General features: G+C 41.2%; 2 protein-coding genes across 2 annotated transcripts; both read right to left on the bottom strand.

Moving 5' to 3' along the window:
• Positions 1-2,557: 2,557 nt before the first annotated feature.
• On the bottom strand, positions 2,558-4,962 carry nkx2.1 (NK2 homeobox 1). Its single transcript, XM_062469610.1, has 2 exons — positions 4,471-4,962; positions 2,558-3,855 (listed from the first exon to the last, which is right to left on the bottom strand). The coding sequence occupies exons 1-2, from the start codon at positions 4,832-4,834 to the stop codon at positions 3,173-3,175; spliced, it is 1,047 nt and encodes a 348-aa protein (XP_062325594.1). The 5' UTR covers positions 4,835-4,962; the 3' UTR covers positions 2,558-3,172.
• A 7,008-nt stretch (positions 4,963-11,970) lies between these two features.
• Positions 11,971-13,012, bottom strand: nkx2.9 (NK2 transcription factor related, locus 9 (Drosophila)). Its single transcript, XM_062469886.1, has 2 exons — positions 12,859-13,012; positions 11,971-12,703 (listed from the first exon to the last, which is right to left on the bottom strand). Exons 1-2 carry the CDS (start codon positions 13,010-13,012, stop codon positions 12,162-12,164), a joined length of 696 nt encoding a protein of 231 aa, XP_062325870.1. The 3' UTR covers positions 11,971-12,161.
• Between the last annotated feature and the right edge of the window lie 1,253 nt (positions 13,013-14,265).

Here is a 14,265-nt window from a genome sequence, read left to right as displayed (position 1 = left end):
ATTACATTGAGATTAGGGAATAATTGGTTGGGGTTGGTGAAGATCTGCCTGCAGTAAAGCGAGAAGGACTTGCGGAGTTCTACTATGAATCTGTATAAAAGAGAGCGATGAGAGCAAACACGCTTCCTACAAGTCATTTTCAACAGCTACAAGCTTCATACAAAGACCACACACGGCGCTAAAGACATGCTAATGTAATCCGAAGACCCTTAGTGCTTCTGCGGACAAAACCACCACAGCAAATACCTAATAGAACGTACATTCTGCTGCTAGTACTACGTTTGAAAATGTCCGACAACAAGACTTTTCTTGGTTCAAAGTGCTGGAACTAGAAAAAGGTAATGTTTTTTTCTAAGTCAGTGGAAACTGAATGTAAGTTAGGCTTTCTCCAAGATTTCTCCAGGACTGCAGTCGACTATAATCCTGGAATAATGTGAGGTGCAAATGATCAAATAGTGGTCTAAGAGTTTGTCACATTGTCAAACGTTTGCGTTTTCCCCAGAGCCTCACCACACAATAAAATACAGATGATTCAAATGTCCATGGCAAACATCCTTTAAAATATGTTTTCACTGTATTATGTACCAGAAGGAAGGTTACAATGCCAAACTAGTTTAGACCACATAATAGGCCCACGGGGTTACGGTTAGGTTTATAGCATGCAATTGTTAGTCTTATTGTACAGTTATCCTTGGACTACGTAGATCCCCATTGGTGGATTGGTAGGGTTGTCAAAACGGACAACCTTCTCTCCATTCCGACTACTTTTCAATACTGAAAGTATCAACAAGCGCCACGTTCCAGTAATATCCGGTCACTTCATGCACAAGGCAAATGATGGCCTATACAAAAATAGCCTAAGCGTAGGGTCTAAGCCTTTACTGTATTGGCGTTGTCTTATTGAGTTATTTACAAGCATTTCCATTGCAGGGTTTTGTGCAAAACCCCGCACAGCTGATGTGTGTTAATAGAGGTATGGCTATACTACACCAAAAATATACATAAAAATATCCACGTAAACATTGTCCCGGATTACTGGGGCATTTCTATCGAAGGGCAGGCATGTTAATAGACCTAGCACACACTTTATGGATTTGGTGATATCCTTACTCATGACTATAACCATTAGTTCATGATTGTAGCTTGTAGCAGAGGCCTACAGCACAACGTTAAAAAAGAGTGATCTTAGGTAGATTGATAACAATGCATAAAGGAGTGCAGAGGTTCCACAGGACTGTGTTGTGGCTGTCCATTTCTGTTCATCATGAACATGTGCGCCAGGTTTCGACTACGATGACGTGCTTCTTTGAAGTAACATTTTAAAATAACATTTAATCGCAACGGTCTTGTATAGTAGCGTATGCAAAGGCCATCTGAAAAATATAAATGTATAATTTTGGCGGTTCTGTTACATCTCACAGAGGTAGACCATAAAGGGTAGGTTCTAGGCTGGATGTAAAATGTCAGCAAATATTTAAACCAGAGCTTACGTCTCACACCAAGAAAATGCATTTAACCTGAATCGTGAGAAAGACGGTTAATCTGGTTTCTCTTTGGCCCCGGCCACTCCATCTCACATACAATTAATTTGAAATTAGTACTCCATATCTTGGGTAACCTTTTCAGATCAAGTATGATCCATTAAAACGTAAACGACATAAATGATGGACGTTATGTGAAACATCTTTAACATCCTAATGGCTTCGAAACGATATCACTAAATGTCAACACGAGCATTTTGCTCGAATTTGTTTCGTGACTCAGGTATGAACATATATTTGTAGCTGACATTGCTTCATTTAAAAATGCTGTTAACTTCGGGAGGTTGTAAACACTTATCGTAAAGTTGTTTTACCTTCTAAACGAAAAAATACGTAAGACGTTTCATTTTTACTTATCAAGGTGTAAACAAAGGAAACCTTTTTCCTTTCAATTCACTGACTGATTATTGATAGACGTACCTCTGATAAGCAGGAGAATTTGCCTTTCTTAGTTTGGCTATTTGAGATGAATAACGTTGTTTGGTCAGGGATCTGAACGATAAGCGGCCTTTGAGTAACATTTGTTTGATCCCCACCTCAGTTGACTGACTCAGACTCCACACTCACATGCTGCAGCGCACCCTGAAAGAGGTACACGCCGAATGCACACGAAGGGCAACTTCAAAACAAGAACAAAATAAAATAATAATTCTGTTGAAATCCTAATGATATATCTGAAAAACATGTTCGAATTCTAATTTAGTAAAAAAAAAACTATACCGTTGTATATTATAAAACATTCTACACTCGAAACAGCAGCAACATAAGTTGTAGCCTATTTTCTCAACAAAAAACTTGTTACATTAATTTTGCTCTCAAGCAACCTTCATCTGTAGTTTTTGCTAATTTTCAAGGAGCTAAACACGCCACTAGGTTCGATAAGCAAAAGTCTTACGATAAGCAAAAAAATCTTACGTTCTAAACTGCCCTGTTTGGATCATTCATGCTGAACGACGGATTAAGATGAGGGCTAGGATACAACCAATTTCAATAAAGGGATCTGTATTTAGTTTACATAATTTATTAATAGGATTGTTTGTCTGTATTTAAGTCAAATATCTATATAAGTTACAAGGAAATAAAACATACAAATACTGATGGAACTCAAATAACAACAAACCATCAATAGCATTAAAAACTTTGTACAACATATTGCTAAAAACTATATATTCAAACCTTTTACATAAATATACAAGCTACGTCGTACATTAAGTTCTATTATAAATCAGAGCAATCTGTGAAAAAAGTTCATAAGCACTCACATACAATAGCCCCCCATCCCATCCCCCACCCCCTGAAGATTCTCACAATTTAAACCCAACTGAGCCACAAACAGGTGTATGAGTTTCTGAAGTGGCTAAGGATCTCTGTATAATTTACATAAATAATTCCAGGTGTAAGGATTGAACTCCCATATCCTCATAGAATTTGGGATTACTAAATCTTGTCCGCAAGCCTTCCAGACGCTGCTAGCATATCCAGCCGTCAAAATGAAATAAACATTTTCAGGAGAATGGAAACCAATTTGCATGGTGTTTGTTCACACGCACATTAAGTACAATTTCTCATTAGCTGCAAATGTTTTTTGTTTGTTGCAGTGGTGTGTTTTGTTATGTCTGTCTGTTTTGCTGTCACCATGTCCTGCCGTACAATAATGCAGAGCACTGCAATGCCGCTCCATACTCGGCATTGGAGGAGTTGAGGTGAGAGAGGCCGGCCACCTGGGTCTGTAGAGACGGCGGGCTGACCGAGTGCTGAACTAAATCTGGAGAGTGACCTGCACTGCCCACCTGCTGGCCCTGGTGCTGCCCGAGGGCCGAACTGTTATTGGACATGATCATTGCATTACCCCCTTGCTGGTGGTGAGTCTGCACTGCGGTGGTCGGAGTATGAGCACTACCTTGGCATGGCTTGCCGTCCTTCACCAGAACCGGCACAGCCACCCGCCGCGGGGACTGCTGCTGCTGCTGACAGGAGCCACTCTCCTGCTGCATCTGCTGCTGCGACACCTTGTCCTTAGCCTGCCTCTTCATCTTGTACCGGTGGTTCTGGAACCAGATCTTCACCTGGGTCGGCGTCAGATGGATCATGCTCGCCAGGTGCTCTCTCTCCGGGGCCGAAAGGTACTTCTGTTGTTTGAACCGTCGTTCGAGCTCGTACACCTGAGCTTGGGAGAACAGCACTCGCCTCTTTCTCCTCGGGGTGCTTGACAGAGGGCCCATGCCCTTGCCCACGTCCGCCAGGGACCCGAGGCTCCCCATGCTCCCCATGCTCCCCATGTTCATTCCAGATGAAGAGCCCATAAAGCGTGAGACTGGAAGCAAAAACATGTCTATATTAGTGACAATGCATCAGGTTTGGGGAAGAATTAGCAATAAGAAGGCACCATTTGTTATATGTGGGACTTAAAAGCAAAAGGGAGCATGTTTCAGAATAAAAAAGGGACAACATTTTTTAATGTATACTTAAAGTTGAGCAATTCAAACTTTGTGTAATAAAACGAATTACACGATTTTACATATATACATTAAATACATACAAGCCTTGCTGAATTAATGACTGAGATCATATCCTATCAGGTGAGTTAAGCATATATCCAATATTATATTTCCAATGCAAATAAAACCATAACCACGAAAGTCATTAACTCAGTAATAAATCAGACTGCAACTTGGCTAAATACAATTTTACATTCATCCTTTTTAATTTTATGGACTGCTTTCGAATCAAGTACAGAGTGTCTAGGCAACCAACTGTCAGAGCAGTCAGCTGAACTAAGGCGGGGGACACAGTTGCCGTTTAAGTCCAAATTAAAACATGGAATTGACAAGAAAAGTTGCTGATTGCCAGTGACGAGTAAACGGGAATAAATGAAACCATAGAATTATACCTACCCGAATCAAGTCAGAAATGTGTCGATTGTACTTACTGGTTGAGAAGCGTGGATCCGGATTGGCTCCGTACCAGCCCGTGGCTGTGGCGCTACCCCGCATGCTGTCTTGGTAAGCCGGAAGGTCGCTCATGTTTCCCAGGTTTCCGTTACAGTAGCCACCCATAGCCGTGTGTGATAGTTGAGATACCCCGGCAGCAGTCATGTGGTAAGCCGCGGACACGGTCCCATTGTGGCCCATGTGGTGCTGCTGCATCGCCTGAGATACCTGCGGCTGACGGTACGATGAGAGAGGTGCCCCCAAGTTGTTATTCTCCATACTTACTTTCTTGTAGCTCTCCTCAAGAGGACTCAAGATATCGGAAACAGAAAAAGGAGTCGTATGCTTAGGGCTCATCGACATTGTTCTGGGGCTGGAGAGGGAGAAATTAGAAGGCAAGGCAATCTCTCCTTCTGTTTTTTTTTGGCCAAAGCCCCTCTGTTCCTGTTGTCTCAACGTCGATCCTGCTAGATGAACACGTACGAGAGCGCCTGAAGTCCGCCTTAATTGGATTGAGTGGGAGCTCGGTGCTGGCTTTCGTTTGTTTTAGCTGGGTGCCAGGTTTAAGGCTACCATCAGAGGCGGGGCATCAGCAACTAGTTCAACAATACATAGCTGCTCTATCCTCCTCGCGCCCAGCATAATTTCACTTGCGTGTTGGCAAGACACGAGTTCCCCTCCCACAAACCCATAATCGAAACACATGAGCATAAATGTTTTATTTCGTTTTGCTGAAGTAGCTCCGGATGTTTTAGCCTAGTTGTAGCTGGGTGTGGAAATGTTATTGTCAGGTCGCCGTGGATAAACATGCCGTAGTAGCCTCGTGGTCGCAGTGGCCACAATACACTTTATTAACTGTAGTGATGTTTACGAGGACCTCTTGATGAAAGGAGGCCTAGCTGGACTTGAGAGTTGGAGAACCACTCTCTCTCTGAAAAAGCTTCAGTTGAACTACTGACTTTTAATGGCCATGAGAGGCTTCTGGTGATTGCAGGCGTGTTTGTATTATGCCCTATCGTACTCAGACATGCAAAAGTGCACTTGCGACAAGGGAGGAAAATTGACGGATAAGTAAATAAATACACATCCGCGTGTTAAGTGGCTGCGTAAATGATTAACCCCTTTTATATTTGATATCATTGGACGCAAGCAGCGTGTCGCCTAAATTCAGATGCACTTCTCTCAGAATTTCAGTCAAAAGAGAAAAAAATGTGTTCGGCAGTAGAAGAGTATCTCAGGTAGGGAGCTCAAGTACTCCTGCGGAACAGACAGGTAGCCCTCAGCCGCGTCCCCCTCTAATGTTCAAGGAGCCTTAATGTTCGAAGTCAATCATTCTTCGTTTCTGCGTAAAAGTAAAACGCGATATGTTTCCTGCCTCACCTCTGAAGGATAATTCACCTACAGGCCGCGATCCAAACCTGGTGACATTGTCGCGCGCACCACCCAGTATGCCAGAGGATTACATGAGCATCTCTAGCTCCAGATACGCAGCTTATCACAGTTTGGCCTATGAATAACTTTGTGCTTTTTTTCATAGGAGTACGATTGAAAATTAACGTTTTCCGTTCTAAAAATTGTTACAATATTTTAAATTACATTAACGATTACTGCAACAGAACACAACACAAAATAACCATAACAGTAATGAAAAATAGCCTACATATAAGCCTAACAACCTACGCTGTTAGGATACGATGTAGCCTATACATAAATATTCTAATTTCAAAAGTGCTATATTATTCCTATATTATATCCTTTACAGCTTCTTATTTTATTGTTATTATTTGTAGTTGTAGTAGTAAACCCGTAGTTGTATTTGTATTATGTATGTTGTATTTCATTACAATTATATAATTATAGTCGTGGTATCACGTAGGAATTAATGTTGTTGTTGTTGATTTAATTACTAGTAGCAGGCTAGTAGCAGCAGAAAAATAGTAATAATGGTGGTAGTAAACTATAGTCCAGTAAATGAAGAGGCTGCTCTCGTTTAAAGGCGATAGCTATGAGCTAAGTTGATAGTATAAAACTATTGTTTAATTTTGTTTGAGCCAAACTGAGTTATGTATGTATTATGTAACCTGTTTTTTTTATTTTACCAACGGGATTTCTGCCGTTGAATCATTTTCCGCAGCATTTATGAACCGACAATACACAACTCTTTACAATACTGTCTGATCCTTTAGGTCAACAGATTAACACTCCAGTCTTCGATGTCCCCATCTTGGTGAAAACAATTAGGCCTATCTAATAACATCTAACTCACTTTTCAAATGATAGCCTAATGATCAATAAGAAAATGACCGTTTGGCACGTTTCAGATTAGACCATTTTATCTAGATCTTTTTACAGAATGTAAGGGTGATATTGGGCTAGAACCCAGTCATAGTTAATTAATAATATTACCAGTAGGCTACAGTAGCCTAGCCTGGTGAGCGGTATAAAAGGTTACATTAATAGGACATCTATAATGATGTCATAGTAATCACTGATTGTAGTTTGTTTCTATGGATGTCTAATCGGCCTCCAGAAAGACCTTGTCGCTGGACCTCCGCTTTCGTAAATTAAATCTTTTTTTTTACCTTAAATATTAATTATTAGGCTTTATTCTAGACCAGATCTCATCGGCCTGTTTATGTTGCTGTAGACAGAATCAGTAGGCCATGTCAGTGCTACATATTATTAATTAATTATCCAAACCATACAGTTTTGTTCGTTTAAGTGATCCTCGTTGTACAACCACGGTAGGCTATGCTATACGTTTAGCCACATAGACTTACCTTCGAGTAAACGAGACAGTGCTTGGTTTTAACATGCAAGTGACAAAGCCCAGAAACGTGTCCAGTGAATGAAGGAAGGACAGCGTCTTCTGCTGGCGAACATTGGATATTATCTACTGACCACAAGACAGTGTTGCAATTGATAAACTTGGTAGCCTAAGTCGACTCTACAGCTCATGTTTCATGTGTACAAAAAATATATATATAATACCGTATTTATTCGATTAAACGCCGCCCTCGAATAAACGCCGCCTTCGAACAAACGCCACACAAAAAACGCCGCCCTCGATTAAACGCCGCACCCAAAAAATCTGAAAAAGGTTATTTTTTATTTTTAGTAAATCACAAGTGTATTATAATTCCCTCGAAGCACTAGCAGACACGTGGCTTTCTTGCTACAGGTTTATTTGAAGCTTATTCTCCAAATCCACCGTGAAAACTAACCACAGTGGGCCTATAACGAGACAATAAAGACCACATTAGCTTAATATGAACATACAACAAGGCCGTAGCCATGGAGTCAACATTGGGGGGGGGCGAATTATTTTTTTATGGTAATTTCGGACAGCGTGCGTGGTTGCCTGTCGTAGCGTAGCACATTTATATTTTTATATCAATATATTGGGGGGGGGGGGGGGGGGGACATTTTGGGAATGTGGGGGGAATGTGTGTCCCCCAATATGTGCTTCGCTTGCTGTTAGCTTGTCGACTCTCTCACTCACGAGCGTTCCAAAAGGCCTTCAAAATAAAGGCACTGTACTCTTACCAAATAAAGTCACATAATAATACTGAATGAAAGTATTTAATTATAAATTATGACATTGGTAGAAAACAAATTAAACATTATAATAATGTAATCACGACAATTACATGTAGCCTACAATATTGCGAGGTCGCTGACTTCACCAATGGCGAATTCGCCTTTCATCAACCCCAAGTTCGCGTGCTACAGATATGTTGCTGCTGGTGAGTGCTTTCTGCACAGCTTTCTGTTTGAAAGCTGGAAGTGCATGCTGCTTCAGATTTCTACACAATGTAGACACACACGCGGCTTCAATTTTATACTAGGCTTTGTGTTTGACCTCCTTGTCTATTCTTTGTTTGTCTATGGCCGCACTGCAGCTGCAATTCTCTAAATCTCTCTTAGTAATTAAACGCCGCCCTCGAATAAACGCCGCACCAAAAATGATCATTGTGTAATAAACGCCGCGGCGTTTATTCGAAGAAATACGGTAGGCCTACTACTTCTAATGATGATTTAAAAAACGGATGAAAAATCGACATAAATGAACAACAACGTGTCGTGAAATAACTTTTTTGAATGAGCCTGTAGGCTACATCGCCACCTCGGTGTTAGTAGAAAAGGCAATTACATCCAAAACGACATATTTCTTCCCGAGCCTTAGAATGCATTTTGATTTGAGATAAGTCACTCATTGGATATTCATTATTATCTCATATCCGTTCATTCTCTCAATAAATAATTTCTCGACGACAGGTGAGCGCACCTACAGTGATAATTCCATGCGCGACACACATACAATTACGGGCAATTAGAATTATAACGTGTTTCCTCCAGGGTATATGCCTTCATTAATTACCAAATTTCAAAAGGCATACTCAATCATCTAAATCAGGAGCTCTTTTCTGTTCTGGAACACTGCTATTACGGACAATTAACGTTAATTAGTCCAAATGCTCATGCTAATTCCTCGGAATAATGAGGAGACTTTGAAGTGGCGCGTGCGGGGCTTTGTTCTTGTTCAGCCTGTTGTTTGTGAGCTGATCGCGAGGGAGATAATGCTCTTGAAAAAAAAAATTCTGATGAAAGTATAGCGTACTGTTTATTGTAGCCTACCCTACAGGCTATTTAATACATTGCTTTAACGTAATCGTAAAATTCACCCCATCACTTTACTTTGTATGGAGGACAACAAGACGTTGTTAGAATTTGACAACATTCAGAGTAATACCAGAAATACGAAATCAAGACAAGCTACTGACTAGAAATCTAGAGATTCACATCTTGCTGTGTAATCCATGCCACGCGTGGTTGATATGTCAGGCTAGCTCGACGAATAGCAAGTGCTATGCTGTCATCTAGTGGAGGTTTGAGTGAAAAACATCAACAGGCCCCACTGCCCCATACCTCGAGGTTGAACCAGTTCACCTCTTCCCCCGGAAGATGGAGTCCGCACTACTGTCAGTGACGTTGACAATAGGATGCAGTCTACGAGAGCAGCAAGGGCGGGGATACCGCCTGCAGATGACGCGTTACCAGTATGCGACACAGACACGGAGCTTCCCTCTAGGACAGTGGTTCTCAAACCTGTCCTCAGGGACCAACTGTCCTGCATGTTTGAGATGTTTCCCTGCTCCAACACACCTGATTCAAATGCATGTTCGTTACCAAGCTTCTACAGAGCTAGATAACGACCCATTTATTTGTACAACTTTTTTCACCTATTCAGTGCTCCTCGTACAGTATGGTTAGGAATGTGATATAGGCCTACATTCTTGCAACCACAAAAAAACCGAACTGAACAAAAACAGAGACCTTGGAATTCCCAAAGTCAACTGACATGGACTATCTCACACACTCATGTAAACCATTTAGACAATTCTTTGGTGAAATATGTTTTTTCACGAGGGTGGATGTGAGAATGACATCCTTAGTGTGGAATACCGTCAGTGTTCACCAACACTGAGGCGCAAAAGAGCAACAGGGGACTGGCACACATAATAGGCTAAGAGTCCAGTCCAGAAGAACCATTAGGCCCACATCCAGTGAGAAACGAAACCACATTTCTGCTGCGTGTTGATCAATCACTATATGAAAAAAAATGATATCAAATTAGGTTCATGTTAAAAGTGCTCTTGGAAAGCAAAGTTTGACATTCACGTAGAGCGAGCTGCTTTTTAAAAACCTTTTATATAAATGCTATCTTGTATTCACTGCGGTTAGCCCAAGGGCCTGTTGTACGAAGAGGATGGATGGGTAATATCGAACTCATCCTATTCAGAGAAGTTCCTCCAACCAACTTAAAAAACCAATGGCAACCTCTAAAAGCCTGTCTTTGTCACCCTTAAAACCCACCACGCTCTAAAACGCCATTGTGCTGTTAAACCTCATAAATTTGTCGCAGGGACTGATTAAACATCACGAGAATTGAAACACTAAGGATTTTGTCTGGGTCCCTTTTGGAGAAGGGACAATAGTCCATTCAAAGAGAGACACATACACACAAAGAGTGTTTAAGGGGAGATGTAGCTAGCAGAGGGCTTTGGCCAGTCCCCTCCATATGTGATACAAGGTGGCCCAAGCGGGCGGGACAAAGGACCAGGTGACAGCGACGATACGCACACTGGGTCACAGGACGAGCAAACAACATCCTAAGGTCGTGAAAGACACCCCCAACGCCGTAATAACGTATCGTTCATCCATGGTGTCATGCCCTATGTCTATAATATTTCATTTGAATTAGCAAAAATAGACGAGCTTTGACTTATTAACTAACTTAAAAAGCATGCTCTGCGTCATGAAATCACCTTCACATGGGCCCTATTCCAGTGCGTTATTGTGTATGAGCCAATGGGTTTGCCATCCAAAATGTAAGAATTTAACCCAAAACAAATTAAAAGTGTCAAAAAAGCATTGTATTTGACAGTATACAACATTTATTTTTTAAATAATGGATGCCTATGTTTTTTCCAAACCTATTTCCAAATTATAGATTTGGAAAGTATTTGCTTACATTTAGTTCTTGCAAGTGTTTACGAAAGAGGCCTACTGTAGACTTCACGAGCCAATACTCAAAGACTTGTGTTCATGAGAGAGAAAGAGAAGCTTTAGACTTCCAGAACTGAATGTTTACCAGTATTGTGATGCTCAGCTCATTCTATGCCCTTTTTCTTAAGAATGTTTGCTCAGCTTTCGGGTTCTTAACGAAGTTGCATCATAAAAGGCATGTTAGCCGATTTCTTGATGCGTTCGATAGATTCAGTACACTCAAGACAAATTTACAAGGAATGTGAATGTCTGGGATTCAATCAAACTAGTGAATGTGGTATTTCGTAAACTACCAATCTACATGATATATCCATATATATATATATATATATATATATATATATATATATATATATATTATATATAGGCCTTATGTTTTTATATTATTTTTATATATTTATGCCACATATAACCAAAACTAGAATGTCCCAGAACTACTGTAGAATGTTCCAAAATATTGCCTAGACTAACATTTTACTGATCCGGGCCATTATATGAATACCTGAAATAACTTGATATACGGCTAATTAAACTGAACTAAAAGTAGGAAAAAAGTTGAAAGAAAAAAGTAAATAAGAGAAACTGTTTATTCATACTTTATTAAAAGGGCAAAAACATTTAGAACAAAAAATTGAGAATTGGAATGCCATAAATGCCCATTAGATGAAAAAAACGAACATAGGCCTACAACTTTACAAATTAAGATTAACAGTTCAAATTCCTGATACAACAATGATCAGCTCTTGTAAACGTGGAAAATTATATTGCGTGCTTTTATACGACAGTACAAAATATTAAAACCAATTAGGAAAAATATAGACTAGAAAGCACACAATAATCCATGTAGTCAAACACATTTTTGTATAGGCCCTGCTGTCAGTGCTATTCATATTTTATAAGCCCATAGCAAAATCACACACATTAGTCAAAAGTAATCTGTATATCATTCGTAACCAACATTGAATAAAATACAAAAATAAAATATGTGCAAAATAATGTTCATCCAATGTGAGTTTAAGTAGCTCATACTGTTTTTATGGGGATTAATAAAACTTGGAATGTCGATTTAGGTGAATCAACAAGATGCCCCAGTGGTAGGGTGGTAGGCTACTGGCAATTGTCATTTGAAAGAGCTGAAGTGAACGGAGTCGTTAAGAAAGTCGCGCCATGCAAAGGTGTGTCTGGATGCTGTCGGGTGGGAAAAGTGCTGATATCGGGAAGGGAAAGCAAAAGGCGACGGATGCTGAAAAGACGGATAGGCCAAACTGAAGGGTGCTTGAGAGGTGCAGGGTGCTAAACAACTCCTTTTATTTGCATCAATGATGCAGGTCGGATACGGTTTCCCATCGCGCACCAAGATGGGCACTACAACCCTGCGCAGCATCGGTGGTTGATTTATGTCCTGTGTTTCTTCAGCTCGTGATCTCTTCATCTTGTACCTATGGTTTTGGAACCAGATCTTCACCTGCGTGGGGGTCAGGCTAAGGAGGTGAGCCAGCTGCTCGCGCTCCGGTGCGGATAGATAGCGCTGTTGGCGGAAGCGTCTCTCCAGCTCAAAGGACTGGGCCTTAGAGAAGAGAACTCGGCGCTTCTTCTTTTTCTCTGCCTCATTATCCATGGAGGACAAGTCCGCCTTGATCTCCAGGCTGCTTTCGTCGGATGCTGAGGAAAATATGTATTTTAAATAGTGTTATTTACACAAATTTAAAAAGAAAAAGAATGAAAAGAATAAGCTTTACACAATTCACATAGAAACGTCCTTTGAAATGTAAGCTAGATATTACGCATAATATGATATATAGATTTGGCAGACTTACATGGACAAGGACTCGGGTCGCTGTCCATCCACGAGGAGTACGGCGAGCTGGAACAGGAATGGACCGGGGATGGCTGCGGGATGATATGGCCTTCATGCTCTGGCAAATCCAGGATGCTCCTGACGGAAAAACTGAACTTCGTAGAGGCAGCCATGACGTCTGGAGGTAATCGAATCCTTTTACGCAAAACTATCCAAATAAACCACAAGAGGATGCCGTGGGAGAACAGCGGTGTCTCCACTCTGTCTCCAGAAATAGCGAGGCGCACGCTGTCAAACACAACCTAGAATGCCACTGTGTACATGGGGCTCAGTGTTTATATAAACAGCACTTCACGCTGCTAACACAAGCCGCTTATAAAGTGCCCCCCTCTCTGCGAGGATGCTAAGTACCTGAATGACTGGAGTGCGGCTATCCAATGGCGGTAGGTGTGAACACGCAGAAGAATACCCCGACTCTTCAACAATGGCTGAAGGAAACACTCGTCATCATTACAAATTCGTCCCGTATCGTGAAAACTCGGGAACAGATAATGGTAATTGTTGCAGCTGAATCACGTCTTGGGTGGCAAGTGACAACAGAGCCCAACCCATCACTGCAGCCGCCAAAATAACATGTCCAATATTGGCACACAAAGTGAGCAATTAGTGTGATGCCCGGAGTTGGTTTAACTAATGATATTATTGATGCGCAACCATAAAACAGGTATTTTAAAAACCCTGAAACCATTGATTATTGTATTTTCAAGAAAACAACGAAAAGTAGGCGTATAGGGCATTTTGTTTTATCTTTAGGGAGTTTAAGAAAACTTTGAAAAAAGTTAGGCCTAATAAAGTTGAATGTGACTTTTGTGTCATTTTAGACACTGTTCCGTTTAAAAAAAAATATTGCTTTAGCTACTCGAGTTATTTTGGAGAAGAGACGTCTGCTCCATTACCTTATAAAAACAGAGCAGCTACTGCCTCTTGGCGTTTTCCGAGAGTCACGAGAGAGTGTTTGCCAAACAAATACAGGCATTAGGCATATAATGAATCTCCTCTAGAGGTGTGTTTTAAGAATTAAGAGAGTCTGACAGTGGCTCTCATCCAACACTTCAGTTAGGTGGAAGAGGCAGGTTGGGCAGTTCCTATAGCCAAGGACGGTTTGCTCTCTGAGCGCATGGTGACAACGCGCCAGTCACCGCGAGAAGAGCAGTGGACACGGCTCCCAGTCGTCCTGGGTGGTCGAGCGGGAGGGAACACAAATACATGCCAACCAGAGGAGAGAACAAAAGAGGGAAATGTAGCCCCGCGTCGGAGACCCGTTGGAAGCATTTGTTCCAGTCAAGATTTTGCATTTGTTCAGCCCTGCAATAATGCTTGATTGACGCCCCGACACAATGTCCTTTAACTTTCGAGGATAAATCCG

Source organism: Osmerus eperlanus, chromosome 9 (genome assembly GCF_963692335.1).
Source record: "Osmerus eperlanus chromosome 9, fOsmEpe2.1, whole genome shotgun sequence".
NCBI classification, from domain to species: Eukaryota; Metazoa; Chordata; class Actinopteri; order Osmeriformes; family Osmeridae; genus Osmerus; species Osmerus eperlanus.
Note: the sequence above shows the minus strand (reverse complement) of the source record. Positions and strands in the feature narration are given on the sequence as shown.

Bases quoted from the DNA above. Each gene is read 5' to 3' on its own strand.
- nkx2.9 (XM_062469886.1), bottom strand. From the start codon at position 13,012: ATGGCTGCCTCTACGAAGTTCAGTTTTTCCGTCAGGAGCATCCTGGAT. The intron at 12,704-12,858 runs GTAAGTCTGCCA...TATTTTCCTCAG, and splicing joins CGACCCGAGTCCTTGTCCAT to CATCCGACGAAAGCAGCCTG.
- nkx2.1 (XM_062469610.1), bottom strand. From the start codon at position 4,834: ATGTCGATGAGCCCTAAGCATACGACTCCTTTTTCTGTTTCCGATATC. The intron at 3,856-4,470 runs GTAAGTACAATC...TTTTGCTTCCAG, and splicing joins GGATCCACGCTTCTCAACCA to TCTCACGCTTTATGGGCTCT.